At 40.0% G+C, this 16,160-nt stretch overlaps 1 protein-coding gene across 2 annotated transcripts in view; it reads right to left on the reverse strand.

Moving 5' to 3' along the window:
* Positions 1 to 16,160, reverse strand: part of prkcea (protein kinase C, epsilon a) — a 75,122-nt gene that overhangs the window by 47,010 nt on the left and 11,952 nt on the right. For both annotated transcript variants that reach the window (XM_066663432.1, XM_066663431.1), the window contains exon 2: positions 2,692 to 2,755. In XM_066663432.1, the coding sequence (XP_066519529.1) occupies positions 2,692 to 2,755 (64 nt within the window). The remainder of the gene's footprint in view (positions 1 to 2,691; positions 2,756 to 16,160) is intronic.

Consider the following 16,160-nt stretch of genomic DNA (forward strand, 5'->3'; position numbering starts at 1 on the left):
AAAGTTCTTCTGTTGAATAATAAAGTGAATATTTACGTACTGGCAAATTCATTGTTGTTTTCTGATTAGCCATAACAACAGTATCCAGCTTGCTAGCGCTGTATTTTATATTAGAAACCCACTATTATGTAGCATCTAAACCCTAACCTAAAGTATCTAAACCCATTGGGATGAATGTGATCTGGAATATGAGTTTACTGGGGCTCGTCCAACACACACACACACACACACACACACATACACAGTCATATGTGTATTGTATGCAAAATTTAAAGATTGTGTTGATGGCATACGTGTGTATGCATGAATGTAATTTATGAAAGTAAATCCACTGGTCTGATATTTCTGTTGGCAGTGGGGTGGTGCTGGGACATGCAGTGGCCCACGTGAGCTCACTGCAGCCAGCCAAAGCGACCACAGCGCAGAGAGTCGATGAAGCAAATCAACCAGAAATCAATGAGCGTGTGAACACACTGAACACAATCACCTTGAAGCTGGTTTCCTGGAACACAGATGAGGGCTTATGGCCTGGGCTTAGTGCAGCCCTGTGGACATAAGCCCATTCAAATGAACCATGAAAAGATGCTGCACTTTCATTAGGGGCCCATGCAAAGTGAACCAACCACAGCACGCACAGCGTCGAGCAGTGCTCCTTCATTAACACTGATTGGCTGTTTGCACCAAGGCAGACACACTAGAATTAAAGCAGAATTAGTTACCCACACCCCCCAGCAGGGGGCCATGATTGCTGTGTCAACCAGACACCACCACCACTATCATTTACACACTAATCGACCATCTGTGTGTTTGTGCGCGTGAGTGTTTGTGTTTGTGTTTGTGTATGTGGGTTTTTTTTGTCAGCTAGTTTTTTCAGCATCCGCTGGAATTCAAGGGGCTATTATTCCAGATGGCAAACTAGACCAGTGTATTTAACTCATTTGTCTAGGGAATGCCTCAGAAATGGAAATACTCTCATTATTGTTGAAATCTAAATAGTCAACAGCAATTACCGTCATTTTGCTTTAGTATTCCAATGTAATTACACAATTTTCTAATTATTACATAGTTGACACATGAGGAATTATCTTCCCTTTTCACTCTTTTTAAATGGCTTTTAACAGTTTCTTTGTTTCAATGACAACTGTGTTATTAGGACCATATGCGCAACTATAACATTTCATCAAATTCAGATCATGAAGTATTATTTATCCTGCTATTTGAGAGCGTCTACGCATTCAACACAATTCCTTTGCTATTAATGATAAGTTATATATATATTTCAATGTTTTTATCACTTACAGTTAGTTTTAAAGGGGACATATTAGAAGCATTTCCTATTACATCACCAGAACTATCAGAAAAGCAGGAGTTAAACTGTGTAACACAGACATGACCCAAGCGGAGACATAAGAAAACTGCCCAAAACAGAGAAGAGAGCATAACAGCAAAACCTGGAAAAACGAGCAGAGATAAAGTAAAACCGTGTTAAAACAGAGCTTCTCTGAGCCTTGCTTCGTTACATGTTTGAGCTCTGAGTGAGCCCTGGGTGAGCTGTGTGTGTCTCATTTTCGTTTAAAGGTACAGGGCTGTTTATACAATGGTGATAATCTTACCGTATTGTTTGATCCTTGTGATATTTTGATCAAAGCCTGTCACAGAGAGTTAACGTGAGGAAAAGATGTACAATAGGTCCCCTTTAAGGGTTAAATAAAACAACATCTGGTTTTTACGATTTGATTCATGCCTGTCAACCCATGGCCTAGTGAAAGAATATATTAACCCCTTAATGCATATACAGTAAACCCTTTATTTACAACCTTCAAACTGCAAACTTCAAAATGACAAACGTCCATTTGTTTAAAATTTGTTTAAAGTGCAATTGGCGGAACCTCATAAGGTTAGTTCATGACTTTGCTGCTTGGCGTCTTGTGGGTCGCATGCTGTGAGTCAACATTTATAGCAGAGCGCTTGAAATACAGTAGTCCATAAAGTCTTTGTGCTCTTTAGTGTAGTAGCCACTCAAAGCCAGTCCACGTATGCCAGCTGTTCTACTTGATAGTCTACTTGATAGAAAACTTTATAACTTTCCACTCTATTAACTTTATGCTTTAAGTAGTAGTCTCAAATTAGTGAATGATTCATGGAAGGCCTAGAGATTAAGAGTTTCAGCTCTTAAGGGAGGCCCTACCTTAAGACATTATATATGCTGAAAACTAATAGATAATGAATCATCAGATTAGCTGCAGTGCGCAGGAAAGCTGTCTGTGTTGGCCTGCAGTTGCGAGCTAGAGTAGTGTGTGGGAACTCTTCAGGTAACTCAGATGCTATGATCTCCACAGTTCCGGCACCCACACACATTCTGACTTTAAAAGAGTGGGATTTCCCTACAGATAGCAGACCATTTCTCTACCGCACTAACGAACACACATCGGCTGGCACAGGAAATATCAACATATCCTGTTGTATATGTTTCGGAAAGCACTGAAAATAATGAATCTGAAACTTATCCAACCCCAAACACATTACAATAAATAATATTCACACAAGAACAATAAATATGCTTCCCACAAATGAAAGGGAAAGGCACATTAAATGAAACCTAATATAAATCACAGCCTAAAGCACTTGAGAATGGTTCCTCCCTCTTTCCTCTGAAATGGGAATGAGTACACGTGTACTCTAAAATATTACCTTCACTGGAGGATCCTGACAGATCTATGATGACATAGACTTTGCCCTCAGGCTCCAGGTCAATCTGAGGAGAGAACACACACACACACACACACACACACAGAATGAGAGATTAGACAACCTGTACACTGGCTCAATCACTCCAGCTGACGAACTGGGAGAGATTAGACCATCACAGCACTAAATACATCACTATCCACTTTCTAATACCGAGCAGCTCAGCAGTTATCAGATATATTTACTCATTCAACTTCAGCTAGCAGAGTTCAAATATAAAAACCTTATCTGGGGTCTGATTATCAGATGCTGATTTCAGGTCTAGATTTCTATTGTAGTGAAATTTGTTAATTAAATTTTTACACGGTATTAAACAGTTATAAATGAGTTATTCTCAGGGACCCATAATGTTTTTTGTAGGGGTCTAATTCACAGTTGATTAAAACAGAGCTGTGCAATTCTGGTTAACTGGCTTACTCATTTTGCTAGCCATTTAGCTAGGTTAGATTGTCCAAATTTATGGATCAATCTTTATAAACTTTGAATAGCAGACTATTTTTTTTATTTTATTAATTTAATATTTATTTAACCACCACGAATATTCAGAACAGCTTCCTATGTACAATAGCAGCCTGATAAAAAAGCAAAAAAAGAGATAGAGGACAAAACAAAACACTAAGGAAACAACAACAACATATGAAAAAGGATCAGTGAATATCTGTCTTGCAACACGAGTTTTTAAGAGCAAATCTAAATTTTAGCAGCAAGTTCCCATCTTTGACGGCCAATGCCAATCCCTGGAAAACACACACACACACAAACACACACACACACATCATTCCATTCTTCTTATATTTAGTGTTATGACCACTTCACCCGTTACTAGTCACTGCCGTCAGCTATAATCTGTTATTTTGATTACTGCAAATTATTAAGTTTTCAGTTAACAAAACAGTGCAGAATAAGCCAAGACCATAACATGCACTGTATGTTGCCTCTTACTTCCACTGATTGTTCATCATTCATTCATTCATTGCCTGTAACCTCTTATCCAGTTCAGGGTCGCGGTGGGTCCGGAGTCTACCCAGAATCATTGGGCGCAAGGAGGGATCACACTCTGGAGGGGTTGCCAGTTCTTCACAGGGTGACACATTCACTCATACATTCACTTACACACTCACACCTACGGACACTTTTGAGTCGCCAATCCAACTACCAACGTGTGTTTTTGGACCGTGGGAGGAAACCGGAGCACCCGGAGGAAACCCACGTGGACACAGGGTCCCTGGAGCTGTGTGACAGAGACACTACCTGCTGCGCCACCGTGCTGCCCTCCACTGATTCTTTTTATTTTATTTTTAATCATTTGCAATGTGAGTTTGGTCTTCTTAAAAAAACAACATGTAGTTATTTATATTGATTCCTTGTTTAAAAAAGCACTGGTGCTTGGGTTTTGAGTTCACTGAGGCCACAGAGTGACATTTGAATATTTGTTCTCATAAAAGACAAAAGTAAATATAGCACTAAAAGAATCAGAAAAATACCACAAAAATTCACGACTTGTGCAGCGCTAGTTACCATCCAACACACACCCAGCGGCTCAATACACTGCTCTATGCGTGCTCCACAACTCCAGGAACTATTTCATTTTCAAAAGTCCATCAGGAGCATTTGAAGTTCAAAGTGTATGGTGTAGAAATTTAGTCCACGGTGGCAGAACTGAAACACAGGGTCAGTTTGTGTGGACTGAGCGAGCTGCAGTGAGTAAGTATGGAGAATACTCCTATTCTACAACTCCACCTTAAATCATACAGCTTGCCTGAGCAGCCCACGTAGACTCCCACGCAGACCATGAGCACTGGACCCCCGGAGAAAGCAGCTTCACGCTGTCAGAAACCCACTGCTTAATCTCATTATCCAGAGAGCGAGAGAGAGAGAGAGCGAGAGAGAGAGAGAGAGAGAGAGAGAGGGGGATGGAGAGAATGAATGCTGCACTGTGTCCAATGGCTGGAGGAGGGCGGGGGTGTCAGAAAGACATCTGAATTAGGACACATCAAACCTTCAATTTAAAGCAGCTCATGCGCTGTGCGGTAGGCTCTGGAGAAGTAGATAAGCTCTGAAATCACTGGATGTTGTTCTAGTGGCTCTGATCACGCACATTTGCTTTAGCGCAGGATGCATTTGGGCTGCAAATAAGAGCACATTCAGCCTCCGCTGATAACCAATGTACACAGCAGTCATGAAAAACTGCCACTTTTCTCTGTCACACACAGTGACTGATCGTTATATAAGTACACACACACCTACATATATATGGTGATTGTATAACATAGCCAATAACAACTAGGCCTGAATAATTTTAATACCCAACCATTAATTTGGTACATTGGTATAAATCCATCAAGCCAAGTAAAGCTAATTTATGCCAGGTATTTACATTATCTTGCCACAGACCCACACAAGCTGCACCATTTTACCTGATGCCACTCATACTACAAAACTATATGTGCAAAACCTGCAGGAAAAGGCTGGCATAATGTTGAATCATCTTCTTAACTTAGTACAGCTGTCTATTGGATATTTTGGAAAGGCAGTGATGAAGACAGCTAAATTATAGTCCGTTATTAAAGTGTTTTTGTGTTTAAGGGGCAGTATTTGAATACTCGACTAGATAAGTTACAAATATTAAAAACAGGCAAATATCTTCTGGGACAACCCTGTGTGTATCAATCCCCTGTATACAGAAATGATCCATTTTTAATTCCGAATGACCCAGAAGAACTTTTGCCCAAAAAAAAAAGGAGCCGTGTCTGTTGTCTGGAGGTACTTCGGTTTTAAAAGTTTGGACGTGGACCAAACAAACACTCACTGCAAATGCTGTCGAGCTAAAGTATCAATAGTTTTATTGAGGGGAGTTGATAATTATGATTATTTTTTATTATTTATTTGCTTAAATATTGTTATTTAATGAAGATATTTGGGACTTCTTTAGTGCAATACAACCACTGACCAGGAGCCCTGGCTACTTTATATCTAAATACCTCTTATTTGTTTAAATATGTTGTAAATTAATGAAGGTAAAGTTTTCTAGAAAAAAAAAAACTGGAGAGAGATTGACATTGTAGCTTGTTTACATAAGTTTTGAAAATTAGTCTATAGTTTTGAAGTTAAAAATGTGTTAAATAAATTTGTATACATTTTCACTGCAACTGTCATGCCATATGATTCCTTCACTAATTAATGCCACCCTCTAAAAACTGATGATGACTGTAGGGCCATGCAAACCTGTATTACAAGTAATACTAATGTACAATTCTAAAACTTTAAAAGTTTTAATGACAGTGGAGTAGGGTACTCTTAACCACCCTGCTGCAGAAATTCTTCTCGCAATCAATGCGGTTAACACATCATGCATAGAACAAAAAGACAAATACTGTACAACCAATATAATATTGAAAAATACAGCAATATAGAATTGTGTTCACACCCCCAAGCACTAACTCACACCTAGGGACACACTTAAGTCACCAATCCACCTACCAGCGTGTGTTTTTGGACTGTGAGAGGAAACCAGAGCACCCGGAGGAAACCCACATAAAAATACCAAACTCCTCACAGACAGTCACCCAGAGCAGGACTTGAACCCACAACCCCAGGACACTGTAGTTGTGTGACAGAGACACTACCTGCTGCACCACCTTGGTGCCGGCTTCAAAACTTTTCATTGGCTGCTGTCCCATCTTATCTGAAGTGCATGGCAGACATCAGACTCAAAACATGTTGATATTTACAACACACAGTCAAGTTGGTCAATGGTGTTTTTGTCGGTTAAATGAAGATAATTGAAAAAATTATCACAGATTCTTGTTTTTTATTGAATTTACTCAATATCCTTCTCCCAAAGGAGCACCAGTCATATAACAGTTTACTCAGAAGTAAATAAGTGTGTCCCAGACATTTGCTTTGAAGGCTGACTGTAGCAGAAGGCCATTTTCTTCTACTTCATCCTTTTAAACAGACATAAAGTTACTGGAAATACTATCTTTGGGTTTTATAACACAGCACATGTCCATTCATGCTCTTAAAAACTGACATTTAACAGAACTTCTTTGAAGGACCACTAAGGGCACTGGTCAGTGGCAAATGTATTACAACACTGTATGAGAAAAGATGACTAAGGGTTTTTACAAGTCTCTGTAAAAGAATACTGCACTCCTTCCCTGGGTTGATGAAATGTCTTTTAGGGAAAGTCATCACGGGGCAAAATGAAAAACAGCAGATTGCGCGTGAGCAGCTGATGATGTCATCTGGAGCACGGACAGGGTGATGACACGTCTGTTATCCTCCACTCTGCCCCCTCCCCCAGCCCCTCTCTTCCTGTGATGTCATCAGATTCCATTCAACTGCTGTCTCTTCAAGCACGGTTGTCTCGGAGGTGCAATGGCCACTAAATATAGCCGAGGAAGGAAAAGCCTTGGCTTGTGTGTGTGTGTGTGTGTGTGCGCGCGCGCATGTGTGTGTGTGTGTGTGTGTACGTGCTGACCCGCCTGCAGTGTGCAATTTTCTCTGATGATACTGTCTGTAAAAAGGAGGTAAATACTTTTGCAGCTAAACAATGTTGGCAAGTCACCGTTGAGATTCACAGGCTGTCTGTGTGTGTGTGTGTGTGTGTGTGTGTGTGTGTGCGCACGTATGTGTACTTAAGTGTGGCCCCTGTGTCCAGTATCTTGCTTCCAAAACATCAATGTGTAGTAGCTCCAAACTAACTACAGATGCATCTCAGGTTCAAACCAGCCACCAGTTCTAATCAGATCAAATAACACAACTTATTTTAATGTATCATATATATATATGAGTCAGTTTATGGTCAGTTACAGGGGTTAATGTAATAATTGTGACAGGCTGACCAGCTATGAGACCAAAATTGCTCTCAAAGTCACACCCATCAGAAGGCCCTGACAGACTGCAGACAGCAGTCAAAAGCACATATACACACACACACACACACTGCGGGCAGCAGTGTCATGCCCCAGCAATGGACTCACACCACTTCACACAGAGGTTTAACCCCACAGAGTGCTCATAGACATGCCAACACAATGCTCCAACCACTGACCCTGAACAACACACACACACACACACACATGCATGCATAAACAAACACTAGAGCCACCAGAACTCTGTCTTCCATTACTGAGGAAAGAAAAAAGCCTGTGGCAGAGAACCAAGTTAATTAAAGATGGTACTACTATTACTTTTTAAATACCGATATTTAACCACTGCGTCGTCTATGAAAGCTAATAATCTACAAAATGAACCGTTTTTCTCATGTTCAGACAGCGCTTTTCCACCAACATGGAAAGGGCTTCATTCTGGTTTGCGAAGCTAATTTTGAACTGTTCTGTGCATTTCCACCAACAGGTTCCGGAAAACTTTGTTGCATAAACCATGACAACATCTACACTGAGCATACAGTATTGTCTTCTATGTCTTCTTATCACCAAAAGTTGATCTATGTTTGCTTATTGGGGAGAAAAAAAACAAACGTCTGTAACAACAAATGCTCGCAAGTTCGGCCACCTTCTCACTTCTGTTTACTGCCGCTGTGCAATGCCCTCTGTTGATGACAGATCCTCTGTTGACAGATCCTCAGTTCCACTAAAACTGGTGTAAACGGGGGTTGGTTCGCTGAAAAATACCAAGGGAAATTAAACTGCTTTTCCAATTCAAGGTCATGGTGGGTCCGGAGCCTACCCGGAATCACTGGGCGCAAGGCAGGAACTCACCCTGGAGGGGGCGCCAGTTCTTCACAGGGCAAAAATTAAACATCAAAAATTAAAACATGACCCAGAAAATTCAGCATCCTCGAAAAATCCTTCTGATTGGGTCTGCAGACTCCAACATTAGAGTGTTTGTACAATTGTTCAAGTAAAACGTACACATTAGTTTTGTTCATATCACCCCAAAGGTAGTCAAATAACAGAAGCATGTTTTGTGTCTGAAGTTTTGTGCACTGATAGTAATTACAGCTAATAGAAACATATGCTTCACCAGTGAAAACTACACGTCTTAATCCTCACAAACATGCTTCTGACTGTAAATTCTAAATGGGCTGTTATCTATGAAAAGCTATTGAAAAACGCAGAGATGCAATGCATTGCACTCCTGTGTGTCTTATAGGAAACTAAGAATCATACCAGAGTGTTTAAAAATTTTTTTGGGCCAGGTCTCCAATGTGACAAACCAGTACTGTCACTTTAGCTAATATTTAATGGACATGTATACGCTACCGATTCAGATTTTAACAGCATTATGTGGTTTCTGAAAACATATTCAGATTCAGATTTCTGAATCTGAATACGTTTTCAGGAACCACATAATGAAGAATATTAAAAAAGTTATATATATTTTTTTATATTTAAAATTAATATTTAAAAATTAAATAGTATGATGTAGCTGTTAAAATCTGAATTGGTAGTGTTTACATAAATATTAGCTAAAGTGACATTACTGGCTTCTCACAGTGGAGACCTGGCACAAAAAAATGCGCACTCTGGTTGCACTATGTACAAGTTAACAAATGTTTTGTCATCTGCAAAGCCTTTTATTCATTCATTATCTGTAACCGCTTTTCCAATTCAGGGTTGCGGTGTGTCCGGGGCCTACCCGGAATCACTGGGCGCAAGGCAGGAACTCACCCTGGAGGGAGCGCCAGTCCTTCACAGGGCGACACACATTCACTCATTCCTATGGACACTTTTGAGTCACCAATCCACCTACCAACGTAGGTAGGCACGGTGGCTTGGTGGTTAGCATGTTCACCTCCCAGCACTGGGATCTTGGGTTCAAGTCCCATCTGGGTGGAGTTTCCATGTTCTCCCCGTGTCTGCGTGGGTTTCCTCCGGGGGCTCCGGTTTCCTCCCACAGTCCAAAAACATGAAGGGTAGGTGAATTGGCTTCTGTAATAACTGTCCTGGTTTGTGAGTTAATGAGTGTGTATGTGTGAGTGAATGTGTGTGCCCAGATATGGATTGGCGCTCTGTCCTGGGTGAAATCCTAGTGCAGAGGACGATGCAGTGGACGGTCGTTTCTGGTTGAGAGTACGCTGTGTGCGTTTGGCTGCCGCTTCTCGCCAGTGTGTGTGTGTGAATTGAGCGTTCTGAGCAGTGTAGATTGTAAAGCGTCCTTGGGTATCTAGAAAGGCGCTATATAAGTGTAATGATAACTAACTAACAACGTGTGTTTTTGGACCATGGGAGCAAACCGGAGCACCCGGAGGAAACCCACGTAGAAAACACACAAAACTCCTCACAGACAGTCACCTGGAGCAGGACTCAAACACACAACCTCCAGGTCCCTGGAGCTGTGTGACTGCAACACTACCTGCTGCACCACCGTGCAATCTACAAACTCTTGTAACTCCAAAATCATAACTAACCTAAAAAAACAAAAGAAATGTTTACTTATAATGTAAGTATTTATAGATATATTTAGAAGTAATTTCACTAAAAAACAAAAAAAATGGAGCAACAAATATATGGAGAAATTAATTCTTTCCCAAGAGCAAAGATATTTAATGATGTGTATATAAAGCAAACCTCCAACAACAGACATGCAAGTGGTCTAGCACAAGGACTCCAACACACACACTACCTGAGCTGTAAAGAGACCAACCTGTCCATCAGCTGCTGATTTGTGTCTGAATAATGCAGAGTTCTGGAGCTCAGCACTGGCTCACATTGTGCACGCACAAGCACACACACACACACACACACACACATAAGATAAAAACACTCATACATAAGATAAAAGAGAACAAAGCGGAGAGATGAGAGAAAAGAGCAAGACAAAGAGAGTGTGTATGTATAAATGAGTGGGAAAGAGAGAGACTGGGATTTTGTCACCTTCCGGTAAACATTGTGTATGTTGTTGTGGGTGGTGGAATCAGTATTTATATATATTTTATATATTTTATTAATATATAATATTTTTTCATGATTTCTTGCTCTTTTCCAAATTAAAATGTAACATCAAACACTGAGATTTAAAAATATATAGAAATCTGCTTGGTAATAGTAAATAACAAAGAAAATATTACAGAAAAGTACATTTATTGTTCATTTCCTCAGTTACGAAACTGAGTGTGCTGGGTATCTTTGTATTTGTTTTTGAATCATGTAAATCATGTTCAAATCAGTTATTTAAAGAGGACAATGAGACAGGTAAATTGTGCTCAAATGTGAAATAAAGTGACCTCCCCTTTCAATATCTCTGCATCGTCTCAAAAGAGCTTTCTTCAGCTTGTATATACAGGGCTACAGCTGTAGCACAGTGGGAGGCTAGAGTGCTTTTATATAAAGTAATTTATTTGCCTTTGGTAAACTACTACTCTTTTATTTTTCAGTATTACTGGATGTTTTTGTAAATATCTATTCATAGTACTTTTATTATGGAGGAAGTGAGTGGGGTCACCTGCCATATGGTTATATATGTTATAATAATATACTTTATTTGTGAAATCATAGGTACTTATCTTGAACAAAGTTTAATTAAATCTTGGCAGATGCTATTTACATTAAGTACAAACAGACCCTCAGTTAAAATTTGTATTTAACTAATTTGAACGAAATACTTTAATTTGAACAAAGCATGGCGGCTAGCAGCTACCTGTGATTTACACTCACACAAAGGCTCAAAGCTTTGATAAATTAAGACAGTTTAATATATTATACTTTGCAATTTTATACTATATTTCTGTTGTATTTATTAGAAAACTGTTTTATTAGCTGTTTAAATTACCAGAGAAAATAATTTGTAACTCGAGTTGTTTAGTTTTGTAGAAGTTTCAGTCTGTGTTTACTTTCATGCAATTAGCGCTCTCCTGACTTTGAGTCAGTTCCAAAACAAATTTTCCAAAACAAAAAAAAAAAAAATAACAGCAAAAAATAAGTCAGTATTACACAACTATGGAGCAGGAAGAAAGCAATATCCTCATCTATTTCAACATTTAGACATCTTTTTGCATTTTCTCTGCCACGAGGAGAGAGAGAGGAAGCCTAGCATGTAGCATGTCTGACCCAGCTAATTTTTTGTATATTTTTAAACTTGTTTTAAATTGACACTAGGGCTTTGTAAACACATTAGACCACATACAGACTAGAGAGCTGGATAATAGTTAGGAAACATTTTAATTAAAAAAAAAAATTTGATTACAATCGTGAACGTCGCCTACTAGAGAGGGGGTGGGGGGTGGTTGTAGAATGGGGGGATAAACTAAAGGATAAGCTGTGGGACAGCAGCAGATCCTCTTATGCAATACCCTGCAGCTCACTCTCTAACCCAGCAGGAGCTCTACACACTCCAGAGCCAGCATGTCTCACTCTCTCAGCGTCCTCCAGCACGTGCACACACTCACAAAGAAGAACACACTCACACAAATTTATACACTTGTACACCCCACACACTGTATACATTTAATTGCTTCTAACACTGGTGTCTTCTGGTGTCTTGAACAAACTGGAAAACAGCTAAAAGCTCATGGCAGTGTGTGTGTGTGTGTGTGTGTGTGTGTGTGTACTAGGATCATCCAGAGAGCACAAACCCATCTGCACACATTGCCCTCTACAAATTTCTGTGGTTCTTGGAAATACACTGATGATATCCCATGTGTTCTCCTTCATGCTGTCTCTCTTTCTACCTGTCTCACCTCTCTCTCCGTCTATCTCTCCTGTTTGTCTCTGTCCCTTTCCCTCTGATCTGATTCTCAGCTCTAATCACTACAGTACCATTGCACATTTACAAACCACAGAGAAAACACAAACATGTGCACACACACACACATCCACACACAATGATTCTCAGTGAACTGAGCTGAGATAATTCCTTTAGTGTCTCTCAGACCTGATTAAAAAATGCATTTTAATATTTATTGCTCTTTTGTGATTGCTGGGAAAGAGGCAGTCATCTCTAAACAGCTTTGTCATTGATTAAATATTTCATTATACAACACTGAGCTATAACGTTATATCTGAGAGATAAACATCATCACTGCTAAGTGTATTGAGTCTGAATTGTACTGCATGTCAAATCAAACGTTTGCATCTTTGATATCATCTTATGTCTCTTGAGTTTATGGTTTTGATTGTTTAGCATGAGGGAGAGAAGCCTCTAATAACACACCAACCATGCCTCTCAATTAGCAAACCCAACAAATGTACCACTGTACAAATCTGTACGGTCTAAACAGTAACTGGTCAACGTCAGAAACTGACCAGTAATGAATGAATATCATTCTGTAATTGTGCACCTGTATAGTGGACTCATAAAGTAGACAATGAGTACACAGCAGGGCTGAACAATATAGAAGTAAGAAAAATACCATTCATTGATCGTACTGAACACACTGATGAAAAATACCTACATTCTTTGCCATCACTGGATCATGTGGATTGATGTATGTACATGAAAAAATATTTAATATCAACACGTACGTGTTTCTACTAATGTGCCAGTGAGTCACAGGTTGAATATATAATGCATTCAGAAACAATTCCCTGCATTTACATCTGACACAAGACCCCACTAGCTCTGAAGGCAGAACCTAAGTACATTGTTTAGAAAATATAATACTCACCTTACTTTTTTTTTTACCAGACTTTTGAAAAAGCTCTACAGTTTTTTAAATATAAAGCATCAAAAAAGTTTTTACTGTGTGATGATCTAGAAGTTTTGATTCCATAAAGAATTTTAGTTTAAGAACAGATATTATGCAACATGAAAAAGCTTTTTAAAGTTGTAAAGGACTAGTGCTGGGCTAGGGCGGCACGGTGGTGCAGCAGGTAGTGTCACAGTCACACAGCTCCAGGGACCTGGAGGTTGTGGGTTTGATTCCTGCTCCGGGTGAATGTCTGTGAGGAGTTGGTGTGTTCTCCCTGTGTCCGTGTGGGTTTCCTCCGGGTGCTCTGGTTTCCTCCCACAGTCCAAAAACACACGTTGGTAGGTGGATTGGTGACTCAAAAGTGTCCACAGGTGTGAGTGTGTGTGTTGCCCTGTGAAGGACTGGCTTTTATATTGTTCATATCGATATTGCACATACATTGTATTGAACAAAATTAAAAGGTATATCATGATATAAAATATGGCCATGTCATCCATCCCTAATAAGCATTGTATACAGTGAAATACACTTAAAACTATTTAGATAATGCAGCAAAACTTATTTAAGAGCGAGGAAAATTTTCACTGTACTGGTATGGCACGATTTGCACTAGGCAGAACGAACACACACCCACACACACACACACACAGCTAAGTTTCTAGAAGATACCACAGTGTACATGAACACGAGGTGGAGTGTCATTACACTTGTTCACTTCATTAAGCTGTTAGTCCTATTAGAAGCTCTCATTTGGTCAGGAGAAAACCGCGACTCATTTATAGACTGGAGGAAGAAAGAGGAGGGTGAGAGAAGGCTCATGAGAATAGGAGTGATGTGACTCAAAATGCTCTGTGCATGTGGGAAATCAAAAAATAGTTCTAGGCATTAAGCACATGTACCGCTCAATTCTTAATAAAAAAAAGGGAAAAAAATTCTCCTCCACAATTACACTGTGTAGGAGACAGAGGAAAGCTTTTCTTCCAAACGTACCAATCCCTCTCTTTCTTTTCTTTATTCTCCCTCTCCTCCTCCTCAATGCACCTCTCCCATTGCACCAACTCCTTTCCCCCTCTATCCATCTCTCTCTCTCTCTCTCTCTCTCTCTCTCTCTCTCTCTCTCTCTCTCTCTCTCTCTCTCTCTCTCTCTCTCTCTCTCTCTCTCTCTCTCTCTCTCTCTCTCTCTCTCTCTCTCTCTCACTGTAGGACAGTTTGAGCTCAGTAACAACCCTCCCACGTCCATCTGTCAACAGCACACTCTCAGTGTGAAGACAGGGCAGTATGCCTGGAACCCATTCACACTCTCTCTCTCTCACATACACACACACACACACACACACATACGTACATATACACAGAGGCATTCAGAACACATTTGTACCCTAGCATGCACACATACAGTGCTCCAACACACTGAGTGAGACTGTCTGAGCTGTATGAATTATTAATCAGAGAACACACCAGGGCTCTGAACTTTGCATAATTCATGACAAACTGTAATAATGGGCCCCTTTGAAGTTCTGATTGAAATTGTGTTTGAATAAATACTTGTTCCCATGGGCCTCTGAGGCGTTAATTCTGTAAATAATAAAAAAAAAACAAGGCCTGACCCTATAAAAATACCAGCTGAGACATAGACACAATTCTGGGGGCTACTTTGCTGAGGCTAGAACAAACAAGACTGTTAAACATCACAGTAATGTCTCAGTAACAGACACTTAGTCTCCACACACATACACACATACGCACGTGCCCACACACACACACATACTTGTACACTCCTAAAAATAAAGCTTTAATAAATGGTGCTTGTTCAGATGTATAATTGTCGGCATTATCCTTTATAAGTACAGAGCCTGTGCATTACTTGGAGGTTCTTTTCACAAATGATCTCATTTATTTATTTTATTATTTTTTGTAGATTTATATAGCAGTGCCCCAAATAAACCAGGAAGCTAGTCACCAAATCTTCAACTGCCATTAACACAATGTCATTAGATAGCTCAATGTGCCTGGAAGAGAACACTAACTCCAAATCTGATTTAAATCTGTGTAGCATCATAAAGAGTGATTGGAGGGCAGGACATTATCACACAAATCTAGAAAGTGAGGCTTATTACATTTTCCTGCCGTGGATGGCTGTGGATCATACTTACAATTTTCCACTCTTACAGAAAGGTTCTTTATACAGGGCCAAAGAAGACATGAGTGTCTGAAGGAGAAGAATCTCCACAAAATGTGAGAAGAATTCCTAACTGGGAAGAACCTTTAAATCATATGAAGGTTCTCTGTGTTCACAACTCTATTTATCATTTCTGAGGCAACTAAAAGTGGTTAATCTGTGGAATCACTAATAGAAACCTTTGGAACACCTTTATTCAACAATGTATTTTTTTCATTCATTTATTTAACATTTGATTGGTTGCTCAGGTGTCTGAATAGCTATATATATTTGTTTATTCATTCATTATCTGTAAGCGCTTATTCAGTTCAGGGTCGCGGTGGGTCCAGAGTCTACCTGGAATCATTGGGCGCAAGGTGGGAATACACCCTGGAGGGGGCACCAGTCCTTCACAGGTCAACACACACAGTCATACATTCACACCTACGGACACTTTTGAGTCGCCAATCCACCTACCAACGTGTGTTTTTGGACTGTGGGAGGATACCGGAGCACCCGGAGGAAACCCATGTGGACACAGGGAGAACACACCAACTCCTCACAGACAGTCACCCGGAGCGGGAATCGAACCCACAACTTCCAGGCCCCTGGACACTACCTGCTGCGCCACTATATACATATATTTTATGTAATCAG

The sequence above is a fragment of the Hoplias malabaricus genome, chromosome 3 (genome assembly GCF_029633855.1).
Source record: "Hoplias malabaricus isolate fHopMal1 chromosome 3, fHopMal1.hap1, whole genome shotgun sequence".
In the NCBI taxonomy this organism is placed as follows: domain Eukaryota; kingdom Metazoa; phylum Chordata; class Actinopteri; order Characiformes; family Erythrinidae; genus Hoplias; species Hoplias malabaricus.